This window comes from Monodelphis domestica, chromosome 2 (genome assembly GCF_027887165.1).
Source record: "Monodelphis domestica isolate mMonDom1 chromosome 2, mMonDom1.pri, whole genome shotgun sequence".
NCBI lineage: Eukaryota > Metazoa > Chordata > Mammalia > Didelphimorphia > Didelphidae > Monodelphis > Monodelphis domestica.
Window position 1 is genome coordinate 72386271 of NC_077228.1, and position 16562 is coordinate 72402832.

The window sequence follows — 16562 nt, forward strand, 5'->3', positions numbered from 1 at the left end:
ATTTCCCTTCCCCTTTATGAACCTAGAGAAAGCTTCTGGACCTCTCCTTTCCTTCTGACACTCGATTTCTATCCCTGGATGCTCTCTTCTCTGGAGTGCTTTGGTGTATGAAGAATATAGATGCAACCTTACAAGCATGCCCATGGTCCAGGCAACTTTGGTTGCCATGCTTTCAGCTTTCAGCATGTGCCCACAAAAAGATGCTTTGGTCATCTGACCATATGACAAAGAAAAGATGACCCTCCCTGCCCCTGGATAGTTCCCAGTTTCATACAAAGAAGATAGACTGTTGGGCTTCCTTAATAGATACCTGTATGCCTAACAAAATAACCACTCCCTTATCAGAAGTTCATTTATTCATCAACCTTAACTATCTGGAACATAGCTCAGAGTTGGGAGGTCCAGGAGGAGGGGAGAAAAACAGGTCTTTGAGCAGCCAAAATAGATGTCATACTCTATGGCTCATGTACTTTCCTCATAGAAGAGCTCCTCCCAGGTCCTCACACAGGCCTCTATACACTCTTTTTTTTTTCTTTAGACATATTTCTGAGAAGTGCTTTTATCTCATTTCCCACCCATAGCCTAAGAGAAGCAATAAATTGGAAGGGTGGGGAGGCTGCTACACACAGTCATTCTGACAGCAGCAAGAAGTCATAGCTAACAGAGTATCAGTGAGGGAAGAAACAAAGTGCAGTGATAACAGACAAAAACACACACAAAGCATTATAAAGATAAAAGAAGTTTGGGGGGCAAATAGAAAATACTGAAGTTTCATTATAGCAATGAGGTTCTGTCCTCATGCTTCTCCCCACCCTCTTCTCCAGAAAAGCACAAATAGGTTTACAGAATTTGGATGGCTATATCTGATCTTCAGATTTATAATGTACCCCTAAATGGATGGGGTTATTCTTCTCTAATGCCACTAACTGGAGTTTCCATTTCAGCATATTTCCCTCTTCTACTATTAATTAACAATCATTAATGTCCTAATTACTTTAACCAATTAATCTCAGATTTTACAAAATGATATTACTGTGATATACATATATATACATATATATACATATATATTGTGTGTGTGTGTGTGTGTGAAGACAGGGCAAGAACAGAAGCATAAATATTTTTCCTAACACTCGGGAGAATACTCTCCCCTAAACCATCTCAGTCCCTAGGGATAGTGGGCTCATACTTAAAGGAGTTTCTAAATAACGTTGTCCTACTAAGTATATTTCCAAATATGGTTTAGCTGCTGGATAAGTCCTCTCTTTCAACAACTTACTGCTTGGTTCAAGCAGTTAACAGGGTATTTAAATTCTCACCACTTGGCTTCAGGAAAATCCCATCATTTCTTCCTGATCCTGTACTCCAATGGCTTGTTATGTTAGCATTCTGAGGCTCACAAGATAACATTCACTACCCTTGAAGTGATGGCAAGAAAAAAAAATGTTGAAAGACAGCAGACTCATGTGTTCTCAGATTCAATGATAGCCCCAGTCTGGAGATCCAAAGCATCTTGTCTTCCTTATTAAATGCCAGCAAGCCAGCAAAGACCCAGACTATGAGATCCATTTTGACCCAATTAAAGACTTTTGAGTGTGTTGCAGCTCCAGCTCTCTACCCAGTCAAACAGGGTTAACAGATTAGAATGAGTTTCAGAAAAAGAGTGCTCTGAAGTCCACTTTGGTATACGGCTTTAGCCAAGTCTGCTACACATACTCATCAGGACAGGCTCACTGGCCAGGACCCATATATTAAGATCAGAGAATCATAGATTTAGAGTTGGAAGTGACCTTAGAAGTCCAAAACCCTCATTTTACAATGAAAAAAAACCCAAAAAAACCAAATAAATGAAATGACTTCTAAGAGTCACTGCACAGTTGGTAAGTAGATGGCTAAATCAGAATTTGAATTCAGGTCTTCCTACCCCAAATTCAATTTTCTATTCCTGTCTCTCCATAGTACTATATTCACATTGAGACTCTCAGTTGTGATTCTGGATCATTGAAAAAGTTAAAATTATGTTCTCCGTCTTCTGATTTAGAGCACAAGAATGTGTAGAATCTATTTTTAAAGAAAGATGTCCACCAAAATGGTTAAAAGGAAAAAAAATTATCCATTGAAGAAGCAAGCTTCAGTTATCCAGATGGTGAATTTTCTGATGATGCTGTATAAATGAGATGTTTCTTTAGATATAAAAGATTAGACAGAGAAATGAATATATGTGTTCATGGTGAAGGGGAAAAACCCTCCCTTGGCAGAGCTTGGAAAGCTTCCTTTTAGGAGAAGAATGTCTAAATTCATGTAGGCAATTTCAACAAACACTATATCCCATATCCTAAGCCTGACACCTTTCAGTTGTTGAGACAAAAACTCCTAGACTATATCCAGGCTTCAGAAACTCTCAAGATTTTGGATCAATTAGTCATTTCCCTCCTCCTATTTTTTTCCATTGTAACTTTGGATACAAGCAGTCAAGTTTCCCCAGCACATGTTGCTATAGGCAACTCTGTTTGTTTAGGGTGGAGTGGTTAGTTTTGGCAGGTTGGGGGAGGAGCAATTAATTCTAATAGGTATAGAGTAAGATTAAATTCTGGTCTTTCCAATGATTTCCCCATTTCTCTGTCCTCTTCCCTCCCTTTCCCTTCCTAGAAGACCTCACAGAAGCACAAAAGTAGTCTGTAAATCATTTTAGCCCTATAGGATTATGGAACTGGAAGGGACCTAGGAGGTCACCTATCCATGCTCCTTTCTTCCAGGCAGACCATGCTTAATGATTCCCAGATGAGAATCCGTCCTCCTCTCAAAGACTACTGAGAAGGAGAGTCCACAGCTTCCCTTGGTTACTCACTGTAATATTTAGCAGTCCTCACTGTCAAGTTCCTTCTTGCAGATGGAAGAAAACCTAAACCCCTCATGCTGGAGATGATATGCATGTATGTAGGGGAAGTGTGTTTGTATTATTGTGCCATTTTAAAATAGGCATTCACACAGAAAAGCAATCAGGGATGGATTTAGTTTTTCAATGAGTCAGCTAGAGCTGGGGAAAAATAACAAGATACAGTGTTGAAGAGGAAAGCCTACCCGCATTGTTCTTCTTTTTAGCATCTTCCTGCAGCAGTGTCCTGTGCACAGGTGTTCCCCTAAGCATCCCACTAAGTCCTTATCTGGATGCATATAACATGGAAATCTTGATTTTGCTGTCATTCTAGGTTCCGTGGAGACAACAATAAGCCCCAGGTATTCAGGATACACTCACATCCTGGCCATTTGTGTTATTCTTTGATTCTCTTTTGTGGTGAAAAGAGGACATGGTGTAACCTTCCACTCCCAGCAGACATTGCTGAACAGCTGCTAAATAGCTGTCAGATTCTCTCTCAGAGGTATCAGCAGCATTTCAATGGTCAGCAAATTGGTATGCATCCCAGGTTAGTTATTTAAGGACCCTTTAGCCTTGCTTAAATAATGATGGCTAGAATTGTGGTTCCCTAAAGCTATAAATTACAGAGATTCTGCCAATCTGCATTGGTAGAGGGAGCTTCCTCACCAGAAGGTCTCTTCAGGGTGGTCAAGTTCAAAGAGAAGCAGGGTCACTAAACCTTATACAGAGTCTGCTTTGTGTCGCAGTGGATAGTGAACTGTAGCAGTGGAATGATGGACAGAGGCTTGAGATCAGAATCTTCCTGAGCCTGGTTGGGTCAGACTTCCTAGGGACAGTTGATTAGCTGTCACTCTGGACCTGAGAGAGGAAGGAGACAGGTGTATGTGTGAATCATCTTGAGACCCATCCATCAAGATACTGGCCTTTTTGATATCTATTGACTGGTGTGGAGTCAGTCTTTAGTCTTCTGCTGGACAGTGATTGAAGAGTGGAATATCTACTTGGAAGAGACCATCTGTGGACATTATACCTGCGATTCCTGTTTCTGGCTCACCAAGGACTCTTTGTGACATACCAATCCTCTGTTGGACTTGCTTTTAGATAACTTAGGTTTTAGGCTAGGGTAAGTCTGATATTGTTTATTTAGTGGGTAAAAGAATTCAGATTTCACCCTTTCCCATTTCCCTTTCCTTCATCCCTTCTATGTTAAATAAATTCAATATTTATATGTTTTTCCCCTCTGTATTACTTTCCTTCCCTCTATCCAAATTATATATACTTTTAACAGCACCAGGCTTGGACTACGGAATACTCATCTCCATGATTTTAAATCTGGCTTCAGACACTTAATGTGTCTGATGTGTATGATCCTAGGCAAGTCACTACTCTGTTTGACTTGGTTACCTCATCTGTAAAATTAGCTGGAGAAGGAAATGGCAAATCACTCTATTGTCTTTGCCAAGAAAATCTGAAATGAGATTGATGAAGCCCTACATCACTGAAAAGTCTGGTCCAGGCAAAACCTAATGGTTCTTGTCAAATAAATATATGCATCTATCATACATATATAATAGAAAATAAATACATGTAGATACACACATATGTACATGTATGTGTGTATATATAAATATACATTACATATATACTTGATAAGTTCTTTTGTTAGTTTTTTATTTATTAGTAACCTTTATGAGCCTCTAAAATAGGTGATATTATCTTAGTTGAGCAAATGAAGAAATTTGGGGAATAAATGAGAGAGAGGAAGTGACTGGCCCATGAAAATTCAGAATCAGAGTTATAATCTGGGAAGCTCCAGTCTATTATACAGCTCTAAACTTGAATTCTTGATGTCCATGAATTTATTCTTAAAAACTAGGTCATAACTCTTTATTTCCACAGATTTAGTTCCTTATATCTTTTGTATTTTATTTTCCACATTTAAAAACATTAGTTTTTGAAAGATCCATAGACTTCAGCAAACTGCCAATGGGGTTCAGGACTCAAAAATAGTTGAGATTCTCTGCCCTAAGCAATTAAACTTGAGAGCTTTTTAGAGGCTTTGCAATAATGCATCAGTTCAGAATGGAGGAGAGCCAATGTTATTGAGTAGGTGGGCTGGCTGGTAAGTCCTCCAAGATGCTGTGGGACTATATTTCCTGCCAGGGCCTTTCCTCTTGAGATACATGGCAATGGGCCACTGAGTTATTGTTTAACCACTTGTTGCTGTTCTTATCATATGTTCCCTTTTGGGATGAAACACTCCATTAACTCTGGTTTGGCCTGGGCCTGATTCCCATTTTGGTTCCTGCTAACTTGCAGCAGTAACAGGAGCAAATGGAAACTGTTTGGCTCGCTCCCCCATTATCCTGTGGTCTTACCGCTGTGTGCACAGGACTGATGCACATGTGTGAACATTTCTGCCCCAGGATTGGGGTCACCAAATGCAATGACAAGTTACTCTGGGATAGCCACCCTCTTGTATTTACATAGGACCTCTGGAAAGTTCCTAATCTCTAAGTACTAGTCTTCTGATCCAAGGGTAGTGAAGGATGCTCTTATTCTTGCTGGGCTGGAAGCAGAAGAAATGACCAATGACCCACCCCCTAAGTCTCATTGGCAGCATGCCAGTCAGTGGTAGGTGCTGCAGGCAGAGCTTAGAGCCTAGAGCTAAAGTATAGCTACCACAGGTTCCTTCTGGCCTCCTGATCAGTTGAGCCTCTCGGCATGAGACTATGCTGATACTTGGGGAAATTAGGTGAAAATTCACATCCATTCCCTATGCCATTTTAAGCGCCTGTGGACAAGCCAGTCTATAGACAGTTATGAAAAGGTACAAACTAGGAATAGGTCTCTTAAGGAAACTAAAGAGACTGGCCTGCTACCAGGGACACTGAGCATCCCTGAGATGTCATTCACGATAGTGTAATGGCCCTGGAACCACTAAAATAGTTCACCATCAGCGGATACAACCCCCCCCCCTCTTTTTTTATGAGATTTGGCCAGTATTCTTTCCTGCCCCCTACAGATTCTCCATTTATTTCTGTGTAGTCCTAGGCTTGACCAAGATCAGTGAAGGAGATCCTACATAAACACTGACTTTTCATTTTCTCCACCAGCCTTTTCAAGCGGATGGGTGGTGCGATACAATCAACAACCGAGCCTACTGTCAGTATGATGGTGGAGACTGCTGTTCTTCAACCCTCTCTTCCAAGAAGGTAGGTGAACAAAGCCCAAGCACAGGGGTCCCAAGGGATAAGAGCAAACCTTGATAAAAGTGTCATGATACATAGAAAGAGTCACAAAATGTAAAATCAACAATTTTGATTACATCAAATGAAAAAGATTTTGTACAAACAAAACCAATGTAACCAAAATAAGAAGGGAAGCAACAAATTGAGAAACAATTTGCATAACAAAAACCTCTCACAAAGGTCTAATTACTCAAATTTATAAAGAGCTACATCAATTGTATAAAATAATCAAGCCATTCTCCAATTGATAAGTGGGCAAGGGACATGAACAGGCAGTTTTCAGCCAAAGAAATCAAAACTGTTAATAAGCACATGAAAAAGTGCTCTAAATCTCTTATAATCAGAGAGATGCAAATCAAAACAACTCTGAGGTATCACCTCACACCTAGCAGATTGGCTAACATGACAGCAAAGAAAAGTAATGAATGCTGGAGGGGGTGTGGCAAAGTCAGGACATTAATTCATTGCTGGTAGAGTTGTGAATTGATCCAACCATTGTGGAGGGCAATTTAGAACTATGCCCAAAGGGCAGTAAAAGACTGTCTGCCCTTTGATCCAACCACAGCACTGCTGGGCTTGTACCCCAAAGAGATAATAAGGAAAAAGACATGTACAAGAATATTCATAGCTGTGCTCTTTGTGGTGGCCAAAAATTGGAAAATGAGGGGATGCCCTTCAATTGGGGAATGGCTGAACAAATTGTGGTATCTGTTGGTGATGGAATACTATTGTGCTCAAAGGAATAATAAGGTGGAGGAATTCCATGGAGACTGGAACAACCTCCAGGAAGTGATGCAGAGTGAGAGGAGCAGAACCAGGGGAACATTGTACACAGAGACTGAAACACTGTGGTATAATTGAACGTAATGGACTTCTCCATTAGTGTCAATACAATGTCCCTGAACAATATTCAGGGATCTAGGAGAAAAAACACTATCCACAAGCAAAGGACAAATTGTGGAAGTAAAAACACCAAGGAAAAGCAACTGTTTGACTACAGGGGTTGAGAGAATACAATTGAGGAGAGACTCTAAATAAACGCCCTAATACAAATCCCAACAACATGGAAATGGGTTTGAATCAAGGACACATGTGATGATACCCAGTGGAATCCTGCATAGGCTATGGGAGGGGTGGGGGGTGGAGGGAAGGAAAAGAAAATGATCTTTGTTTCCAAGGAATAATGTTTGAAAATGACCAAATAAAATAATGTTTAAACTGTTAAAAAAATTGTCATGATACACTTGTCCATCAGACAAAGCAATCTGAGTTTTTGGCAGGAACCGATTTCCAGAAACAGACTACTTACTTTCTTCAAATATCCTTCCTTTGTAATATTTACACATATATACATGAAAAAAAAAATCCTAGTATTAAAAGAAGCATAGACTCCAGGGCTAGAGAAGTGATAATCCCACTGTACTCTGCTCTGGTCAGACCACATCTAGACTACTATGTTCTATTTTGGGGCCCCTACTTTAGAAAGGCCATTGATAAGATAGGGAGTGTTCCAAGGAGAATAATAATCATAAAGGAGGATTCCTTTAATATGTTCTGTTGAAAATCAGTTAAAGAAACCGAGGATTCTCAGTCTGGAGGAGAATAGACTAAAGGAAGAGCAAGGAGAAACACCATGATAACTTTCTTCAAGAATTTAAAAGGCCATCATGTGGATGAGGCATTCCTGGGCTTCAAAGAGCAGACATATGATCAATGAATGGGTAAAAATCACAATGATAGAGAGTCTGACTTAAAAAAAGCAGGGGGGGAGCTTCCTAAAACTTAGGAAGATGGGCCATTTTTTGAGTTAATGGATTTCCCTTCAAAGTCTTGCTGTCCATTTGTAAAGTATGCTATCATGGAGAATCTTGTTCAGACATAAGTGGGATTATTTAGATGGCCTCTGATGTCTCTTTTTTTTCTCATGGATTTTCTTTTAACATTCAGGAGAAAGAAGAAACCCTGAGGTGGGGTAGGGGGGGGGGGATTCTGAGAGTCTTAGGATTCAAGGGTTCTTTAGGATAGTTCTATTAGAAGACATTGTTCTTCTTCAACAACAAAATCAAAAGGCTCAATAGACCACTCACTCATGCACCATACCCACTCTAGTTTAGCACCACCTCTCCCAAACTTCTATAGGATAAATGAGAAGAAAGTCATATCTTTTGAGACAGCCATAAGATGGCATCTGGTTTTATTAAATAACAGAAGTAAATTATTCATTCAGGAGACCATTTCACAGAGGACACTAGGAGGCTCTTGTAGGTCACATTTTGGAAATCACTGATCTGAATGAGCTGAGAGCAGTGGGGCTCAAAGAGTAATGAAGGCCACCAGATTATTTGAACAATCTTTCTGGCAGGACATTATGAAGGAGATTTTGCCCTTTCTGGTCATATCCCTTCCTGTTCATAGCACTATAGATTTAATGCCAGAAGGGAATGCAGAGCTCTGGTGGTGAGACAGACTAGGAGGATAACAGGGAAGATGATTTTGGGGCAATTTGTTCATTTGTAACTGGCCAAAGAAGTTATACTGCATTCTTTGCACATTGGCCCACAACAAATCAAATACACAATGTCAGACCATGTAACATCCAAATCCCTTTTAGTTCTAAAGTCTATAAATGTGTTACATCTAAAACATCTAACAGCCATCCTAGCTTCTAAACTAGCTAAAGAAGGATCAGTGCCAGCATTTCTCATCACCTTTCGCAAATCTAAAATACAAGGTCAAACCCACCTAAATTGATTTCTTCACTGAAAATGAGAAAGTCCTTGATCAAAGAGTTCACCTGACCACCACTCCTCCTCTCCATGCTATTTTCCTAAAGGATTCCTGGTTACCCAAGGAGGCAACAGGCAGGGTCAGGGCCATTTGCTATTAGTCCTTCATTGTCCTCATCGTAAGATCCTCTTGCTCATGGTTTCACTGCTACTTCATTTAATGACTATGAATATCATTTCACCTAAACCTGTATATGAAAGAGATCTTATTTCTCCTGGTGTACCATTTAGTCCACTTTGCCCCAGGCACATGAATTTAAGTTGGGAGCAGTATCAAAACAAGCCCACTCAGCACCATCCCTGGACCAATTCTTCTCTTTAGGGAACTTGGATAATCATCATGTTCATACTCTGAATCAATTCCTCTTGCTTACAGATCTAGCTAACTTTTATTTGGTGGTCAAATACAAGGCAAGATTTCTGTGTTCTTAGCATATTTCTGAGACTAAGACTTTAGTAAATCCTTGTCAACAAGTTGACAGCAAAGAAAATCTAGAAGTATAGGTATTGGGGAAAGGGTGGTCTAATGGACTTGTAGATATGCTCTGGGCCACCTCTGAAAGGGAGGAAACCTATAAAGAAGGAGATTAGTCATTTCCAAGATAGTAGAGAAATCCTAGAGTTTCACCAGAACAGGGAACTTTTCAGGAAGCCTTTAGAGAAGACAGGACAGATATTCCCCATGAAGGAACCAAAAATGGAATAATTTTCTTATAAAACTATCAAGATTCCTAAGACTATAACAATACCTTGCCTCCAGAAATACTACTTCTACTTCTACTATTACTACTATTAATAGCTACTGCCCCTATTGCCACCACCACCACCACCACCACTACTACTACTACTACTACTATTGCTAAATAACACTAATATGGCATCTTAAGGTTTGCAAAGTGTTCTACATATACTACCTATTTTGATCCTCGTGAGAACTCTGAGCAATAGATGTGACTAATACCTCCATTTCTTTTTTTATTATTTTAATTTTATTTGGTCAATTTCAGACATTATTCCTGGGTTGCAAAAATCATATTTCTTTCCCTCCCTCCCCTCCCCAACCCCTCCCATAGCCGATGCACAATTCCACTGGGTATTACATGTGTCCTTGATCAGAACCCATTTCCATGTTGTTGGTGCTTGCATTAGGATGTTCATTTATGATGTCTCCATTTCTACATGGGGAAACTGAGTCAAAGGAAGGTTAATAGAAAAGATTTCTCCTCAAATTTTCCCACCTACAAGCTCAGAACTCTAAACATTATGGAATTAAACATCCAATGAACTGGGCACAAGTAACCTTGTTTGAACTGTTAGAGGCAACACAGGTTACCTCATTCCAGACAACCACACTATAAGAGATTTCCCTCTTCTCCACTCCAGGAGAGGCCCCTAGCCATCCACTGGTCTCTGGCTACCCCCTCACTCTCCCTTCCTCCCTCTCCCACCATTCCACTGCCACTTCTACATCCCCCTTTGCCCCCTCTTTTCCTCTAAATAAAGCATTGCTATACCACCACCTCACTTTCACCTCATTGACCTTGGGGTGAACCTCCGTCAGTGGGATTGACACCTCTAAGCTTTTATCTTCATCTGTAAAATGAGTTCCTTATCTACCTCACCATGATATAGTGGACCAAGAGCTGATCTCACAGTCAAAGCCCTGGGTTCAAGCAGAATGTGGAATATTCTAGTTTTGTGGTTCTTTTCAAGGCTCCTAATGTCTCTGTGCTGCCAGTCACTCTTTCAAACAAAGATTCTTATTCATTTTGGGGTGTCATGGACCCCTCTAGCAATCTAGTAAAATACCTCCCAGCCTTATGTTTGTTTGTTTGTCTGTTTATTCATAAATGAATGCTTGAAGAATTTAAGGGAGTCATAAATTTCAGTTAGAAGGTTAGTGAAAATAAAGCTGTGCTATTTTTTCCCACTGAGGCTCACAAACCCAATGAAATCTCTCCATGAAGTCAGAGATGCTAGGTATAGAACCCAGGTAAAGCAATTGTAAGTTAGAAGGCTTCATGTCTTCAGTTGAATGGGTTTTATAGCTGCAATTTTTTTTTTATGTTGGTGAAATCAAAAGTCAAAGAGGGGAAAAAAAAAAACCCTGTCTGCTTCTAATATTTGCTGGCATAAGACAATCGAGAGAGATGATGGATATCCCATTTGGGGTTTTCTTGGTAGAAATACTGGAAGGATATTTCCTTCTCCAGCTCAAGAAGAGATGAGAGGCTCAGTCAAACAGAGATAAGTCTTACCCAGAATCACAGATGAGGTGCCTGGGGCCAGACTTGAACTCAGGAAGACAGAGTTTTTCTGACTCCAGGCCTAGTACTCTATCCATTTCCCCATCTAGTTTCCCCCACATATGAACAATATTAAAAACTCCCAAGTACACAATTTCCAGTGTGACTCAGTTGTCTCTGTATCTCCTTTAGGTAATACCATTTGCTGCGGACTGTGAGCAAGATGAATGCACCTGCCGGGATCCCAAAGCAGAAGAAAATCAGTAAAGGGGGCAAGAAGACCCACTGCTGGCCCAGGAGTCTATGAACCAGAGACAGCCCCACTGGGGGAGACCCTATGGCTAAGGAAGGTGGGGTGGGTGAAGAGGAAGGGAAGTCTGAAGGAAAGAATGCTCTGAAGACCAAGACTGTTGATGAAAGGAGGAGGTTCCTGGAGGAGCACTTAAGAAACAAGGAGAGAGAAGAGGAAGACATACTCTGTGAGAGAATGCCTTGAAGTGCCAAGCATGGCAAAAGACATTTGTGATTGCAAATTATCATTATCAAGGGGACGACCTCATTCAAGTGACATGATAAACACTTGATGGACCAAGGTCCCCCTGTACCATGCTCCACTCTCATTCTCATCTCTGACACTCTCCTCTTCCTCCCCTGCTCTCCACACCACACCACCCACACCCGATTTATAAACTCAAACTCAAGATCCCAGAGGAGAAGCTGCCAGGGACTCTTTGTACCTTCTTATCATAAATGGTCTGCCATCTAGCCAGCTCCATCTTCTCTAACCTGTCTTGCTTCCTCTCTTCTGCTCTGTAGGCTTCTTCAGCAGTAATGAAGTTAGTCATGAACTCTCTACAAATATTTAAGCAAAACTACATAATTTACATAAATATATGAAATATATTATATATTTTTTGCTGTCTATTAAGGTAAAAAACAAGTACCCTTTGTCACACACATGCTGCTGTAAAGTACACGTCCCAAAACAAATGCTGGGAATCCAGGGGTAAGAACAGACAATAGCCCTTTAATCCTTTCTTTCTTGGGTGTAGGGCCTGGACAGGGAGTGAGAGACTGTGATAACTGCAATCCTAGCCATCTTTTGATATGTTGGATAAGGGCCCTGGGAGCAGGGCTGAGCAACACAAACACTCGGTGAATAACAACTTAGTGGGAAGGAGACCAAGAGACCTGGATCATTCTCCCTCCCTTCCAGTGTCTATTCAACAGAGTAGGCTTTGCCTGGATGGTTGATGTCCCTAATATTGAGCCATCTAGAGGCGGCATGATGTAGTGAATACAGAATTGACTTGTGGGTTGAAGTCCTAACTCTGACATATGGTGGCTTTGTGAAGCAGCCAACTCACACTCTCACACAACCCTCTTAGACTTGTCTATTGCATAAGGAGTGCCAACCTGCAGGACCTTCTACTAAGGAAAGCACAAGTTCAATCTCTCTCCCTATGCTCCCTCCCAATGGAGCCATCTGGAGAAAACTAGGGTTTGGGGACTCATAGGAACTCTGGTTAGTGGCCACATGACTGTGACCCTAGTCCAGATGCATATGTGAACCAGAAAAATTTTCAGTCCTGTCATCTTGGGTATGAGGTTTAGGAAAACCTAACGAGACATAGATATCAGGATACAGGAATGAGGACAGAGACTGGATTGAGACCGAAGTTTATGGGCAACTGAGAAATGCTAGAAGTCACTTTCCCATTTCAAGAATATTTCATTGGAAGGAAAGGAGCAGAAACTAGGCTAGAGTCATCTTTGTTCTTTCTTTCTAGGGCAGGTGAAAGATTGAAGTCCCTTGCTTTCAATGTCAAAAACCTTAATTATAGTTTCCAAATGCAATTATTCTGTATTTAAGAAGCCTCTTTCATGGATTGGCAAGATGGCCATTTAGACAAACTAAATAATGGAGGATTCCTGTACATGTAAGAATCCCATCTGGTTCATGAAATCCAGTTGAAAAAATAATTAGACTTAAGAAATTTTGTGATAGATCCTCTCCATATGCTATTGCCCCATGTTTCTTTAGCTCAGTAACCATTGCTCCCCTGACTTGTCCATGATCTCTCTATATTCGTGATTTTCCTTTAAATCCCCAATTCCGATGCTTAGCAGAACGAGATGCTAAAGGCATGTTTCCTAGTGATAACATTCACTGCTTCTGACTCTAAGACGACTCACTTGACAGGCATTATTCAGAGGCTTTTTGTTTTTTTCCATTCCCAAACCTGACAGGGTAGGATGGAAATTGCCTGGTGTGTATAACTTGAATATGAATCTTACTTGGTCACTTAAGCAGTATTTCCCAAAGACCTTAAGTGGTCATTAGTGTAGCCCCAAGAATTCACTCTCTTATCATCCCTGCCTTCTGCTTTTTGTCTTTGTCACAGGAGACCTCTCCTCTAATCTAGAGGAGAGTTTACTAATATATATATACATATATATGTATATATATATATTGGAAATGAAAGTGGGGGGACGAGGAGTAGAAAGTCACTGATAAAGATGAAGAAAAACTGAGAATAACAGAAAAGATCTATCAGCTTTAGAGTTAAAGGAGGCCCCAGTTGGGGGTGGGGGGTGGTGGTGAGAGAGAGATGGAGGAAGAAATGAGTCAAGGTGACTTAGTACCTAAGCCAAGCCTGGAAGCATACCCAGGGGGTTGCTTTTGGCAGGAAGAGATGAACCAGAGAATCCAAAGGAAATCCAAATCAAATGTTGCATGAAGAATCTGTGACCCGTAGATACAGACTAAGCTAACTGGAGAAACTCATAGAGTTAGGGTGACACTCTGTGGGGATATTGGTGAATTTCAGTAATATGAAACCCACAGTTTTTATTTTTAGACATTTAAGGCCCAATGATTTAATTTTAAAGCAAGTGAGATTGTGATCTGCCTGCCAATAAAGTAGATTTAAATGTGAGTCCTTGCCTTGCCCTCCCCACATTCAGAAACTCCCAAAGATATGTGTTTCTCGTTGGTAATTGGATAAACCTCTAGTAGGTGCATGGTGACTGCTCCTTAGCACCTTGGACCAGTAACCATGGGAAAGCAAAGACTAATCGGTTATAGGTTCATCTTGTACTACCTTCATTTTCCATTGAAAACCTGAATGTGTAAAAGAAGAAGAAGGAAAGATGAACTCTGGAACTCTTCTGAAAAAATTGCATGGCATATACATGTTAGCCCACTAGCTACTCACTAGTGCACAGTTTGCTTTTTCACAGAAGGATTAATGTTCATTCATCAACTGTCATGTTAAACATTATTTTCAGTCACCATTTTTGACATACAGAAGAGCACATATTCTAAAATGAAAAGGCAAAGGGAGGGGAAGCATACATTATCTCAGAGAGCAGGGCTTCCTTGTGTCATAGACCCCTTTTAGCAGCCTGATGAAGCCTATGGACCCCTCTTCATCAGAACAATGCATTTTAATGCATAAAATAAAATTCATAAGTTTACAATTGTTGTCGTGTCCCCATTTGAGGTTTTCTTAGCAAAAGTACTATAGTGGTTTGCCCTTTCCTTTTTGAGGAAACTGAGACAAACAGGGTTAAAGTGACTTATCGAGGGCTAAACAGCTAATGAATATCTGAGACCAGATTTGAACTCAGGAAGACTTCTTGACTCCAGGCCTGGAACTCTATCTACTGTGCCACCTAGCAATTCCATTATTTTGAAATAAAATTATTTAAATGGTTTTAAAAAGTGCAATGACCCCAGATTAAGATCCTTTGTCCTAGAAGATACAGTAGGATGAGAACAAAAGAAAGTAAACAAAAACAAACTCTAACCTAATTTTGATAAAGCATTCTTGTGTACACCCAAGGCTTCAGAAAATCAATCAAATATATTTCTGACTCTGAAACAGACTCTTGGATTCTTAGAATGCTGGTGAGCTTTTCTTGGAAAGCATTGGAAAGAATGAGTTAATTATTATACAAATGAACATGGTGGAAACATGGTTTGGGTTGGAACATGGAGATGGGGAGAATTCTAATTTCTTGGGAAAGTCTTAGGGCTTTTATAAATTGTCTAATGTTCCAGATAGGGTTCAGAGAGTTATGATATCCATTAAAGCTGCCCAGGCATAGTTGCAGTCCCAAACAAGAATAAGAAGTCTTCATTCATGCTAGCCTCTGTATTTGCCCTGCCTTCTCATGAAGTTGACAGTAAATAGCATTTTTTGTTTGGACTTCTTTATTTTTAAACATTTTGTTTCATGTTGTCTATGACTTATCATGGCAAGAAGGCAAGAGCACCCATTTCTTGTTGTCAGAAAAGTAATGGGGGTCACACGTCATCATCCACTCAGTCTGGCCAGCCCTGATCTAGCTGGTGGCAGGGTCATCATTCAACTCTAGCCATTCGGAGATGACAATTTCCTCCAGGTTTTGTCTCTGAGATCCCTGGACTTTTATCAATTAATCATTCATTAAACATGTAACAAGTGCTTGCTATGTGCTAGGCAGTGTGCTAAAGCACTGAAGATACAAAAGCAGGAAAGAGACATGAGGAACTATATTCTAACAGTTCAGCCATCCAAATACTATCTGTCAGGAATTTTTATGCCCTTCTCTAGGGGAATTCCTAGGGGATAATGGCATTTACTCAGTCTTTGCTCACTTTGCACCTGCAGATGAAAAATCTAATGGTCTATTATAGGAAGAAGTCTAGCTGTTTATTCTTGGTTCCAAAAACACATTAATTAAAGGTGTGTTAAGATAACCCAAAAGTCTGATCAACTCTTTCGTGGTGCTACCTCTGAACAAGATAGTAGCAGGGGTGAGAAGAGAGAGAGAGAGAGAGAGAGAGAGAGAGAGAGAGTCAGACAGACTGAAAGACAGACAGACAGAAGAAAGGGCTACATATGAAACAAGGGGACCATTCTTGAACACATTCTTCTCTTCATTACCAAGGATTTGACTTGGCTCTTCTTCCCCTTCTACCCTGTAAATTGTTACTGGGCTCATCAGTTCAAATCCCTTGAGAATGGTGTGATTGGGGACACAGTGAAAGGAACTGATCTACTGTATCGTAAAACTGCTAAAGCCAGTTATTTTGTATTATATGTTCATTAAAAAAATCAACACATAAAAGATAAAATGTCTCAGGTGCCTATTTCTCTGCTCCAGTCCCTTGACTGCTCCAGTCCTGCTTCTCTCCCCTGACTACTCAGTAAAGGGTTTGGCATCATTGATGGAAATTCATTCAACAAATCAGTCTTCATCCAGAGTAAGGTTTTGTGGTAAAATGCTGGTATAGTGCTTTGGATCTTCCAGGAGATTCTACTGGATTTCTTCCTCAGATTTCAAGGGTCGCTGATGCTGGGTCACAGGATCAAAGATGTAGGACTGGAAGTGATCCTGGAGGCCCTTTCCA

General features: G+C 40.4%; 1 protein-coding gene across 1 annotated transcript in view; it reads left to right on the forward strand.

Moving 5' to 3' along the window:
• Positions 1-16286, forward strand: part of PAPPA2 (pappalysin 2) — a 451060-nt gene extending 434774 nt beyond the window's left edge. The window contains exons 22-23 of the mRNA XM_001373611.4: positions 5995-6093; positions 11354-16286. Of these exons, the coding sequence (XP_001373648.2) occupies positions 5995-6093; positions 11354-11428 (174 nt within the window). The 3' untranslated portion in view covers positions 11429-16286. The remainder of the gene's footprint in view (positions 1-5994; positions 6094-11353) is intronic.
• The last annotated feature ends 276 nt before the right edge of the window (positions 16287-16562 follow it).